Raw genomic sequence first — 13219 nt, 5'->3', positions numbered from 1 at the left:
ACTCGCCGTGAAACGAGCCGGCTGACTCATCCGGAAACCCGATCGGGCTGGGGAATGGGAGGTCCGTGGGGGCATACCTGGCGGAGGCGGTCCCATTGGGGTCCCCAAATTGCCCCCAGTGCTAGCTGCGCTGGCCTCAAACCCTTAGGTAGAAGGACCGAGGCGGGGAGCCGCTAGGGTGGCTTGCTTTCTCACGAAAGCAAGCCGCGACCGCAATGTTACCATGGTCATGTTCTCGCAGTGAGAACATGAACCATCCACGAACGCTGCCTCCGTGTGGGTCGTGCCCAGACATGAAAGACAGCGATCGTGACCATCTGAAGTTTAGAGGTAACGACCGCAACCAGGAATAACACACAAGACAAAAAGACGCGTCTTTAAAAAGACGTTCCATGTGTGCCGCTCTTTTAGAGAAACATACTCTTTCAGGAAAATATACTCTCTTTTTTTGCCGAAGCGCCCAGGGGCATTCTCTGCAGTGCACCAGTGCAGAGGAGGGAGAAGCCGCTGAAATGTGCCATCAGATCCAGCAGAGGTGAATGAACAGTCGTGAGAATTTCAGCTCAGTGAGCATGACCGTTCGGTTCCGAAGAGAAAATCTGAATGAGTGGTTGCATACCAGCTCCTTTTATACCTGTATGTCCGGGGGAGTGGCATGCAAATACCACTCGCCAATTTTCATTGGCCTTTTGTCAAAGACCAGAGGTGTCTCGGGCTCCCAAGAGTGACCCCTAGAGTGAGTGACAGATAGGGAAACTTGAGTTTTTCTGTGACCTTGTTATACATTTGATGGTAATTTCAGCTCATATCAAATGTACTTCCCAGTGTACATTTTGCATGCAATTTTGCACAGTGTACTGATATTATTGCAATAAACCTTAATTCCCTGTTTGTTTGGTAATGCTTATTTACTGCTAACACCACTAACTCATCCTTTTTTGTATGTTTCTCTGAAGGACCCACGCAGTAAGCACAAGTTCAAGGTCCATACATACTCCAGCCCGACCTTCTGCGACCACTGCGGCTCTCTGCTGTACGGACTTATCCACCAGGGCATGAGATGTGACCGTGAGTATCTCCTCACTTGTTAGTTTAACACATAAAAATTAGTTTGAGATCCAAAAAATAATTGGCAGAGCCCCCGTTGAAGGACCCTGCACTACATGTTGGTAATGTACACTTGATCCCAGGCTATTAGTTCATTGTGCAGTGTGATGGATGGGTGATCTGTGTGTGTTACATATCCCTGCAAGGCGAACATCCTGAGAACATAACCGGCCTGTATGAAGGCAGGCTCACAAAGCACCTGACTGAAAAGAGATTTTCCATCTCACCATAGCCAGCCTCTTATCCAGTGTCCAATACATAAAACATTCAAAATGCTTCACTCACTTAGCAGCTGTCTAAGCCTCCAGGGCACACATATTCAATACCTGATTGTTGCTTAACAAATATTAAGTGGCATAACAGGATATTTACCGGCAGCCTTTTACTTTTATTAATGTATGACAGGCACACAGACATACTAACAAGTGAGCAGACAGGTGGTGTAGCGATGATATGCTCTTTGCTGTGGTGCTCAGCGTCTTTACCTGAAACCTGACACAAAGTTGTTATGGTTGCAGACTGGGAGAGCTATAATTACCTTTGTTTAGTTTCCAATGTGTGAGTTGTCTTCTCCGGGGCCCTCTACAATGTGTACACTCCAGCGATGGCTTGCGCTCCGCCACACTTCTGAATGAACTGTGTACAAGTGTAGCTTTGCATGAGGGATTAGAGTGGGTGTGTGTGCACAATCGTAAGTGTGTTGAAGCCTGTGCATATGCTTGTTGTGCAGTAATTTTCATAAGTAGCTTGAATACCCAAGTGCCTGTTTCAGTTTGATATGTAAACGCATGTTGTGTCCTGCTGCCTCTCTTTGGCCTGCAGCCTCCATCCCAACTATAGCATCATAATTCTGATTAGCATCTTCTCTGCTGTGCACTCTCGCCCCTGCTGAGTACAAGCAGAAGACTAGTCTGTCCCTGGTCAGACATCCAGCCTTCAGCCTAACTGTCTACTCTCTAGATAGGCAGTTAGCCAGCTACTTTCTAAGGATCCGATCATACAGGACACGTTCTTGTATTTTGTCTCTCAATGTTTTTTAGCACCTTGCGCCATGAACACTGCATTTTAGGATGCCTTTTTACATTAAAAGATGTTCAACTAAAAAAAAAAAAAAAAACATGTCTCAAAGCCCCTGCATTCTATTCAGTTCTGCTGTGTTGTGTCTAGCTGTATTTGAACACAACAAGGCATCCTGTGTGAATGACCCCTAAGAAAGCATCTTAACTGAAATGGAACCTCAAAGATTGGCTGAACTGAAATGCTTAACATAGGCATTAACACCGTTAACAGTCACTCTCACACTCCACACAAGTAGCACTCCTCAATAGACTAAATAAAGGAGTGGAGTTTTGAGCTAATACATGTAGCTAAGCCAATGCTCTATATGGCACAAAAATGCATAGCACACACAAATATTGTGAATTTATCCATTTTAAAATTAAATGGACCCTGTTTTATTTAATACTTCTCAGCATTGAACTAAATAGTATATTTATAATCAACATACTTTATATAATCTATTGTAGATTCACCATATTCCTTGCCATACATTCCGGGATTGCCTTATTTGCGATGGATACATGCAGTACTGCCTTTTGGCCAGAAACATAGGGGCCCAATAGTTACCTTCAAAAGTTTGTGTCATAAAACTGGATATGTTATTACTATGATAAGACTTTAACTTACTTGCTTAACAATAATCTCTTCAAAATGTTGCTCCACCATTACAGTATTTGAATTAAAAGAGAAAACTCGCTGTAGAGGCAGACTGTTCACACTCATGTCCGCTATAGCACCCCTTGTGGCAGCGCTGAGAATGCAACACGTGCTTTCGTTGTTATGAACGGCGGTCTGGCACATTTTGGAATGCTTGAAATCCAGCTTGTGTAGCTAGAAGCGTTTGTGTTCATGTACTTGTGTAGAGTATGGCTTAGAGGCCTTTAGTTTGTGGCCTACCCATGTTTTCTATGCTAGTAGTATTTTAAGGAAAAAGAGTGTAAAACAAATGTCAAGAATAAGAATTTTTGTTTTAAAATATTTATGAAATTTGATATTGTGTTCATTCATATTTATTATGTTAATTTCTCCTTTTCTTGTCACATACATACTTTTAAGGGGGTCCCTCCCTTTAAAAAAAAAAAAAAAAAAAACAGTCGATGCTACTTTGCATCAGGTGTGTGCCTATGATGCCTAAGAATGCTGCCATGGTAGGCAACTCATGAGAGTTTTTAACAGAGATTGTTTGTTCAAATGTATTAAAGAGAGCCTATTTAAAGGCAGTCTGCTCTATGACTTGGAACATCCATAAACAGCACCCAGAAAGGGCAATTTCATGAGTCATGGCAAAACTGCATTCATAGTTAAGAATAGGACCCACCAGGTCTTTGGTAGGAGAAAAGAGTTCTCCCCTCACGTCTGGCCCTAAAAGGTCAACATACAGTGATACAGAAATGAATGAGCTATGTCCCACCTAATTGACTAAGGGACCACTCACACCGAATGTTTTTGTGTCTGTCTACACTGTTTTTCAATGTAAACATGCACTAGACTGATCGGATGTCTTTGACCATTGTGCTGCGTCTCGCTTTTTTTTCAGCATCTTACGCAGAAGCACTGTATATTTTTAGGCACTGTGTCAAGTTAAAAGATCTTCCATTTTAAAAACACATCTCGAGACACCTGCATTCTGTTCTGTTCTTTATGCTGTCTCTAGCTTTTTAGCACAATAAAGCATCTGAAGCGTCCAAGTGTGTGCAATGTGTGTGTATAAATTGCGTGTTTCTGGAGCAGATGTGTATTTTTGGTTTCTTGTATAACAACTCTCACTCTATTTCTCCCTCTATCCAGACTGCATGATGAACATCCATAAGCGCTGTGTGGCCAACGTGCCGAGTCTGTGTGGGACTGACCACACTGAGAGGAGGGGCCGCATCCAAATCACCGCAGAGATCAAGAACAACGTGCTCACCGTCAGCAGTGAGTCACCACTGCCCACTCATACACACACACACACAAGCACCCTCACTGCTGCACACATGTGCATAGAAATAAACACTTCATACTGCATGCACTCACTGTATCTTTCTAAACAATGTACCACTCACTGGTGAAACCTGGACCTCTTATAACCTCATACATGACTTAATGTGACACTTAAAGAGGAACAGAAAATTACTAATGAGCAAAAAAAAAAAAAAAAAAGAAAAAGTGGTTTATATGAGTAAATTTGCTAGAGGTTTGAAGTGTGCCTGCTGTGCAAGGGGCTTTTAAGTAATTTCCAAGTGTCTGATTCCTCCTAGTGGTGAATCTAAAGCAGCACCAGACAGAGGGAAATGTTTACACCTGGATTCACTGTGTCAGTGCTTTTGAAACCCTACTAAATTGCCCCTCAGGGAATAAATAAAGTTGTGTTGTATTAATAATCCCTGTCAGGAGCTGTTCATATTGGAAATGCTAAGCTGTGTGTCCAAGACTTTTAATATTGTTGTAGCAAAGTGTTTTTTTACAACAGGGATAGTTCACCCAAAAATGGAAATTATGTCATCATTTACTCACCCTCATGTTGTTCCAGACTTTCTTTTTTATGAAAAACACCAAAGGAGATGTTTTAATAAATAGCTTGGTCCGTCTTGTCAATAAAGAAGCCAACAATATGATAGAAGTAGTCCATGTGACTCATGCTTCTGAAGACAAACAATAATTTTTGGTGAGAAACAGCACAAAATATGTCATTTTTTCAGTGAAAATCTTGACATCCATTGTACGTTCATGATTGCATGAGAGAAGCTCGTTCACAGTGGCACGCATGTCCACGCGAGTACTTGCATTGAATTAAATAATGTGTGTCTCTGTAAACGAGCTTCTCTCGTTTACACTGACAGAATTGTAATATTTGGGTGAAATATTGTGCTGCATTGGGTTCAGCTGCAGGAAGACATTTGTGGTATGTGAGAATTGAATGTACTCCTTAAAGGAATGTTCCGGGTTCATTACAAGTTAAGATTGTATTGACAGCATTTGTGATTACCACAAAAATGTATTCCTCCTTTTCTTTAAAAAAACAAACAAAAAAAAAAACAGTGAGGCACTTACAATGGAAGTGCCAATTTTTGGATGGTTTAAAGGCAGAAATGTGAAGCTTATAATTTTATAAAAGCACTTGCATTAATTCTTCTCTTAAAACTGGTGTATTATTAGAGCTGTAAAGTTGTTTAAATTGTCATTTTTACAGTCATTTCAAGGTTCTTGGGTCATGGCAACAAAGTTGTAAACTTGGCTATAACTTTACACAGAAAAGGTTTGTACTGTAAGTGATGTTATCATACTAACATCATATTTACACACATATCCTTTGTCTTGTGGCTATACTTTTGAAACAGTGAGTATTTTAATGTTCAAAAATTGGTCCCCATTCACTTCCATTATACGTGCCTCAGTGTAACCTTGATTTTTGCTTTTTTTTAAAGAAAAAGAAGGAGTCAAAATTAATTTTTGTGGTAATCAACATTATGCTACAAATGCTGTCGATTGAGCTTAACCCGGAACAATTAACATCTGAAACTCTTGTTTTTAAAATAGTTTTGTATTATGCATAGTATGGTAGAGAGAATACAGGAAATGATGGGAAGAGCAGGAAGGAATGAGATTCAATTTAAACTTGTTTTGCCTATACGAGCACCATAGCTGTATTTGTCTAAGTACACGTGTTTAACCGCAAGACCACAGTTTAGATTTTTAATTCCCTTTTTAAGTGAAATCTCAAAACTGATTTTCCTTATCGTTGAATACTTGCAATAACAATTTAAACACAAAACATGAAAACTTTTTAAAGCTTGGAAATATTATTTTGGTTGTCAAAATGAATTAATTATCAAATTAAAAACATAAAATTCTAAAAACAGACAAACAAACCTGTCTTGTTAGACTTCTTATAATAAAACTCCAAAAGAACAAAAGCAGTGAGAAACGGCAACAACATTTCTTTTATAGGGGACAAAGGATAACAAAATACCCCTGATATCTAAACTGCAGTCTGTAGACAGTGATGGAGTGTAATTCTGCATTCAAACTCATTGTGAAATTCTATAGGATCACTCAAATGTATATTACATTACACATCTCCATGACAATGAAAGAAAGCATGATTAGTCTTCCTGTCTCTCCTTGGTATCAACACAAAGATGCCTCAAACAGAAACACAAACACTTTGAGGCTACTACATAGAGTACATTTAGTCTCACATTTCAGCCTGCAAGAAGAGAAGGCAGGAACATGATGTTCCTTTTAATGTCCAGCAGAGGGCGATTTTGTCTGTTCAATCATTCTCTTTGAAAGGAAGCCTCTCAAAAAAACAAAAAAACAAATTCTATTCTAGGCCTGTATGATTATTCTGATTAATAAAATCAGTCTTTACAGTGTGTTTTTATACAGATGGAAAAGTGAAAGAAGTAAAAATGCCACTGAAAAAAAAATTCTGGGAGCAAATGTTGCCCCTTATTAAAAGAGTGAATTTCGGACACTACTTGATCTGCTGTAATCAAATCAAATATTATTTTGTATTGTCATTTTGTATTGACATGCAGACCAGACCCAAACCTGTGTCCGTGTGGGAGCACCGAAGCTCAATAACATTGAGAAACTGATGACATATTTACCTGCAGCACAATAACGAGATTGCGCATTACAATGTAGCTCCTATTAATCAACAACATCACTTTATGAAATACAATTTAGTGCATTTCCATAGTAAATGTTTAAAATTACAGTCCTATTATAAAAGAATAAAAATTCAAAGGGGTGTAATTTTAATTTTATCCTAAAACTCTAATACTAGGTTTTCATGCACATTTTATTACGGATGGAAGATTATTACAAACAAAATCTCATTTAAAGAGAAAATAAGGGTTGAACACATTTACACTTGTGCTCACCTTCTTAAAACTTAAAGGAATAGTTCACCCAAAAATGAATGTTCTCTCATGATTTACTCACCCTCATGGCATCTCAGATGTGTATGACTTTCTTTCTTCTGCAGAACACAAATTAAGATTTTTAGAAGCATATTTCAGCTGTGTAGGTACTCACAATGCAAGTGAATGGTGACCAGAACTTTGAAGCTCCAAAATAAAATAAAAAAAAGGTTTTAAATATTGATCTGTTTCCTCCCCACACCTATCATATCACTTCAGAAGCTTTAAAATTTTGGCACCCATTCACTTGCATTGTATGGACCTACAGAGCTGAAACATTCTTCTAAAAATCTTCATTTGTGTTCTGCAGAAGAAAGAAAATCATACACATCTGGGATGGCATGATAGTGAGTAAATAATGAGAGAATTTTCATTTTTGGGTTAACGATTCCTTTAAGAAGACATGACAAAATTTTAGGTAAGGGAACATTGTGAGCAGCAACTCTCCCTGTTTTTTACAGTGAATTTTGGGCATTTTTATGGAGCTGCACTGGATCGACTTTGAGAATGGGACAGTCATAGAAATGGCCGACTCCCTGGCTGGTGCTCTGACTGCTGAACTGGGGAGCTGATTGAGACGCACTCTTTATGCCAAGAAACCCCAAAATAAAGCAAAAATCCCTCTGAGGGGGAAGTAGACCTGGGTCTGTGAAGCAGCGGCTATGTGTATGTGATATACTAGTGGCAATTCTGATGTGCCCACTGTTTTACTCTCAGCCATGCATTCCTCCTCTCAAGCTCTATCTGGGGCCATTTCATCCCGCAAGCCTCAGCTCCCATTATCCCTTGGAACTTAATAACAGCCTTTAGCCAGCTACCGGCTAATGAGCTGAGCCACACCATGTAAAGGACTAAGGCGCCAGCAGCCTTGAGCGCAAAAGACATTTTTAATCCATCATGCTGTCCTTTATAATTTAATGCCACGGAATTGCAGTGCAGATCTGCTGAGCGTACAGTAAGATGAATGAGGGCACTTCCTGTCGTGCAGCTCAAAGGCTTGTCACTTAAAGCTAATGAATTGACCAATACCTGGATAGAAACGTGGCGGCCTCTCTGCCTCTGAAAGGTCCTTTCCACCTCATCTTTCTCTCCCTCACCCTCTGTTTGACCACCAGAACATGTGCTGGTTGATAAATGGGCATGAAGCACACTTGCTGACTGTGTTTAGTTTGTTGTCAGTAGTTGCTATGTGGCGTCAGTTTGTGAATAAATATTTACTTATCTTGCCCTTAAATCAGCTTTACAGAACCGGTCAGGTCTGAACTGTTATGGGTCCTACCATGAATGACCAATATGTTTATTTTTTAGCAGTGGTTCTCAAGGTTTCTTCTGATAATACTAAGCATTTAATTGTGCGTAGTTAGATTAACAAAATAAATAGGCTTATTAACATTTAAAAGAGAGGAGAAACTCTTACCAGATGTTTTGTAGTTGATGTCAAAAACTTGACAATATTTAGTTACAAATTCATCTTTGGCTTGGTATAAGCTAGCTATATTAGTAAGTAGATTTATTAAACATTTCCTATTTCTTTTAACATCTCAGCCACTAATCACAAAAAAAAAAAATAAAAAAATAAAAAAAGAAGAGAAAAGAAAGAAAGATAAAGAGAGAGAGATACAGAAAGAAAGATCAAGAAATATATATAGAGAGAGAGAAAGATATGAAAAGAAAGATGACGAAATATAAAGAAAGAGAAAGATACAGAAATAAAGACAAAGAGGGAGAAAAGCCTGCTCTGAGTCGGCTCAAAATTCTGTGTAAAGATGCAAAAGCCAGATTAAATTAAGCCTGCTCTGGCACACCTCAGCACCTAGTATCAAAGGCAGTTCCGATGCTGCTTAAATTCTCTGTAAATGAAATGCAGCATCAGTGCAGCCTTAAACTTTGTTGTTATTATGATACGTTTCATAATTTAGTTTCATATTTAAAAGTATAACTCCATATTTTTTTCATGTTTCTGTTTTTATAATTTTATATTTAAAATATTAATCTCAAAAGATTATTTATGCAGTTGTTATTGCTGTATAAATGCGTTTATGCCTGCTCTGAGCAGCATTAAACAGTCTGTGTAAATGCACCTAAATGCCACTTTAGATGCAGCTTCTGTGACACATTTGCACTGTAAAGACAGCTAAAGATACAGAAAGGAAAATGGAAAAAGTTAAAGAGAGAGAAAGATGAAGAAAGAAATAAACAACAATAAAAGAAAGAACGACTATGAAATAACGAGCGTCAACGAAAGAACGAACCAGAACGAAGGAACAAACAAGAGATAGAGAACGAAGGCGAGAAAGAAAGAACAAACAAACAAGAACGTATGTACGAAAGCAAACGAAAGAACAAGAACAAATTAAAGAACATAAACAAACAAGAATGAACAGGAAAGAACAAATGAGAAAAATAAATTACAAACAAATAAGAATGAAAGAACAAACAGTTGAAAATGAAAGAATGATAACTAATAAAAGAAAGACAAATAAAGAGGAAAAAGAGAAAGAAATGATGAAGAAACAGAAAGAACGAAAGAACAAACAGTTGAAAATGAAAGAATGAGAACAAACAATAGAAAGAAGAGAGACAAGAAAGAAGAGAAAGAATAGTGTTAGTGGGTTAATTTGCACCAAAAATGGTTTGTTTTGATGAAAATGTATTTTGTGCTGTCAATTTATTGTCATGTCATCGCTTTCACACATACAGTCTTTTCCAGAATGACAATTTTCAGTTTAGAGGTCATGTGTGAACACGACCTGAATGAGAAGTTCCATTTGATGCTCTGTGTGAACAGAGTCGTTAAGCCTTAGTGTGTGATGTGTAGTATTTTTAGTTTCTGTTCATATTGTAGAAGTGGTGTAATTTGTCAGCTGATAAAATACCTAACTACACCTCAGAGTTGAATGGCATTTTGGTGCTGATGTGTGAATGGTCACAAAACAGAAAAAGACGGAAACCGTTGCATGTGTGAATGGCAGATGTGATACATTTACCAGTAAAAGTAACTAACAATTTTATAGCAATTTACTGGGTTGCATGTGTTAATATGGGCTATTGTTTTATTTTTAAGGACATTTTTGTTTTCTTTTGTGTGACAAAACATACTGTATGTGTTGCTGTCTTTGTTTTGCCATTTTGTGTCCAACATGAAATCTGGGTCCTGCAGCAAAATCAGTTGTGATACAGTGCTGTTTTTCTCCAAGAGGGGGCAATGCAGCACAAATATTAGCAGAAAACCACTTCAATTATTTTTCCTCAGCCTCTTATGTGTTTGACTGTGAGAATGATCAACTGTGTTAAGCACGGCTGAGTTAATGAGATCAGTATGTTTTAATCAGCAGAGTTACGTTATTGCACAAATCTACATCTCATAGTGCCTTTCAAAAAACATAGCGTATCCAGCTCAAAGCTCATCATAGGTAAAGAGCTTGTGATATCAGCATGCAAATACACTTGCATGCTCAGTCATCCTGCTTTCTTAATTGCTCTGTGTGGAGGGGTTTCTGAACGAACATGTTGTGTGTAACATTTATTAGCTGCTGAAATAAATCCTGCCTTGTGAGCACGATGGCAGAGGCCTCTCTCTCTCTCTCTCTCTCTCTCTCTTTCTTTGTTTCTCTTTGTACCGCAGTACACTGCTGTCTTAATGAACAGCTAAGCCTACCTTCACACACCACTCATTATGGAAATTACACTAGCCACAAATCTCAAGGCCACAGCAGCCTCCTGCATTAATTGTTGTACTGGTCAAGTGCTGAGGTCAACCCCAATTACTGGTATAGTCTGTGTGCATTCAGAGCCTCATACTGGGCTGAGGGCTCATGGGACACGTATAAATGACTGACAGCTACTCGCTCACATTAGAGGACTGCAGTTTAGTGCTTTTGTGGGGGAATATGTTCATACATGTGTTCATGTTTTTCAATAAAACATCCTGCACGTCCTTGCAAATTGCTTAAAGGGATAGTTCACCCAAAAATGAAAATTTTCTCTTCATTTATTCACCCTCATGCCATCCCAGATATATGACTTTCTTTCTTCTGCAGAACATAAATGAACATTTTTTTATATCTAGGCTTTGTAGGTCCATACAATGCAAGTGAATGGTAACCTGAACTTTGAAGATCCAAAATCCACATAAAGGGAGCATAAAAGTAATCCAAATGACTCCAGTGGTTAAATCCATGTCTTCACACATGATATGATAGGTGTGAGAAACAGATAAATATTTAAGTACATTTTTTATTATAAAGACTGAGCAGGGAGGAGAATTTATAGTAAAAAAAAGGACTTAAATATTGATCTGCTTCTCACCCACACCTATTATATCACTTCTGAAGACATGGATTTAACCACTAGTTGCCTGGAGTACTTGTATATTGCTCTTATGTGGATTATGGAGCTTCAAAGTTTTGGCACACATTCACTTGAATTGAATGGACCTACAGATATTCTTCTAAAAATCTTTGTGTTCTGCAGAAGAAAGAAAGTCATACATATCTGGGATGGCATGAGGGTGAGTAAATGATGAGAGGATTTTCATTTTTGGGTGAACTATCCCTTTAAGTCTTGACCACTTGATTTCAGTGAACATATCTTGAGTCTTGAGTATAAGAGTAATTCCCCCCCTCACTAAATTAATTATTTTATATCTTATTTTCTAACAGACAGTGTAGGCAGTGTGTTGGCAGTGTAGGGGTGTACAGTAAATGCTGTTTTTGTGTCATTTCTGCTATAAAAACTAACAGAGCTTAAAGGCATAGGCATTTACTCACCCTTGTGTTGCTCCAAACCCTTATAACTTCCTTTTGTGGAACAGAATTATTGATGTTATTGATGTTAGGCAGAAAACTTGCCTCATAGGGGCTATTTAGACCGAATGAGTTCTTGCACAAAAAAAGCAAGATGCAGCAACATGAAAAGAGTGGAAAGCAGGTGTTTTGAGATCCTGTTAAACAGTTTAAGAACTTGACACCACGTCACCAACTCTCCTCACACTGAAAAAACAGCATGCGCAACGATCAAAGCGTGTTTACGTAAATAATGAACGATTTTTCCGTTATCTATCCCTTTTGAAATATGCTCTTTTTTGATCAAAACTCAAAACAAAATGTTAATCTCAAGGTTCAACCTAAAAATTAACTCAGCAAAATCTACAGAAATTACATAGTCTGACTCTAAAGTAATCTTTTAGACCTTTAAGTTTCTGTAAAAAGATTATTTTTAACAAATCTTTTATATTCTACATTATAGTTAAAGAGGCAAAGAACCTGGTGCCCATGGACCCCAATGGCCTATCCGACCCTTATGTCAAACTAAAACTCATCCCTGACCCCAAGAGCGAGAGCAAACAGAAGACCAAGACCATCAAGTGCTGCCTGAATCCCACGTGGAACGAGACCTTCACATTGTAAGGAAGCTCTCTGTTACAAGCTTCTCTCCACCCACCATTTTCATTGTTCTCACTTGACATTACTGGCACGGCCAAACGATTAGTAATTTGTTTGTGTGGGAAATGCAAAGTCAAATGTTCTATTTCATCTTGAATTCTTTGTCTCTATGTCTCTCTGTCTCTGTCCCTTTCCCTCCTGCTTTCTGTGTCTCACAGTAATCTGAAAGATTCAGACAAAGACCGCAGACTGTCTGTGGAGATCTGGGACTGGGACTTGACCAGCCGGAACGACTTTATGGGCTCTCTGTCTTTTGGTATCTCTGAGCTTCTGAAGCAAGGAGTGAATGGATGGTAAGGAGGCCTGTTGTCCTTTTTTATAAGCTACATATAAATTGCAAATATTTCATAACATTATAGTAGATGTAGATATAGTAGACACACACAAACACACACCAGTATCAGAAATGAACATATTTATAAAGGCGCAATTTACATTTGCATTTTTACTCGTATGAGGGCATTTGTTTTTGTTTTTTTCTAACAATAAAAAGATCAGTTTATATTATTTAATTATATGAATTAGTTAATTGAAGTACAATTCTCAATCTGAACCATTATGGGTGGTACCTATAAAACATACAGTATTTCTAACAGCTACACATCACTATGGTGTCTACAGACGTACTGAAGTCACTACTACAACAGCACTTTTGCAAAATATTTTATACAACAGTTCTACAAACAGAAAGCTAATGTC

The 13219-nt window shown here is 38.2% G+C and overlaps 1 protein-coding gene across 3 annotated transcripts in view; it reads left to right on the top strand.

The window, feature by feature from the left end:
• The window catches only part of LOC127451031 (protein kinase C beta type-like), a 203671-nt gene that overhangs the window by 104134 nt on the left and 86318 nt on the right, over positions 1-13219 (top strand). For all 3 annotated transcript variants that reach the window (XM_051715510.1, XM_051715509.1, XM_051715511.1), the window contains 4 exons: positions 957-1068; positions 3955-4083; positions 12324-12480; positions 12679-12813. In XM_051715510.1, the coding sequence (XP_051571470.1) occupies positions 957-1068; positions 3955-4083; positions 12324-12480; positions 12679-12813 (533 nt within the window). The remainder of the gene's footprint in view (positions 1-956; positions 1069-3954; positions 4084-12323; positions 12481-12678; positions 12814-13219) is intronic.

This window comes from Myxocyprinus asiaticus, chromosome 13, assembly GCF_019703515.2.
Source record: "Myxocyprinus asiaticus isolate MX2 ecotype Aquarium Trade chromosome 13, UBuf_Myxa_2, whole genome shotgun sequence".
NCBI lineage: Eukaryota > Metazoa > Chordata > Actinopteri > Cypriniformes > Catostomidae > Myxocyprinus > Myxocyprinus asiaticus.
Note: the sequence above shows the minus strand (reverse complement) of the source record. Positions and strands in the feature narration are given on the sequence as shown.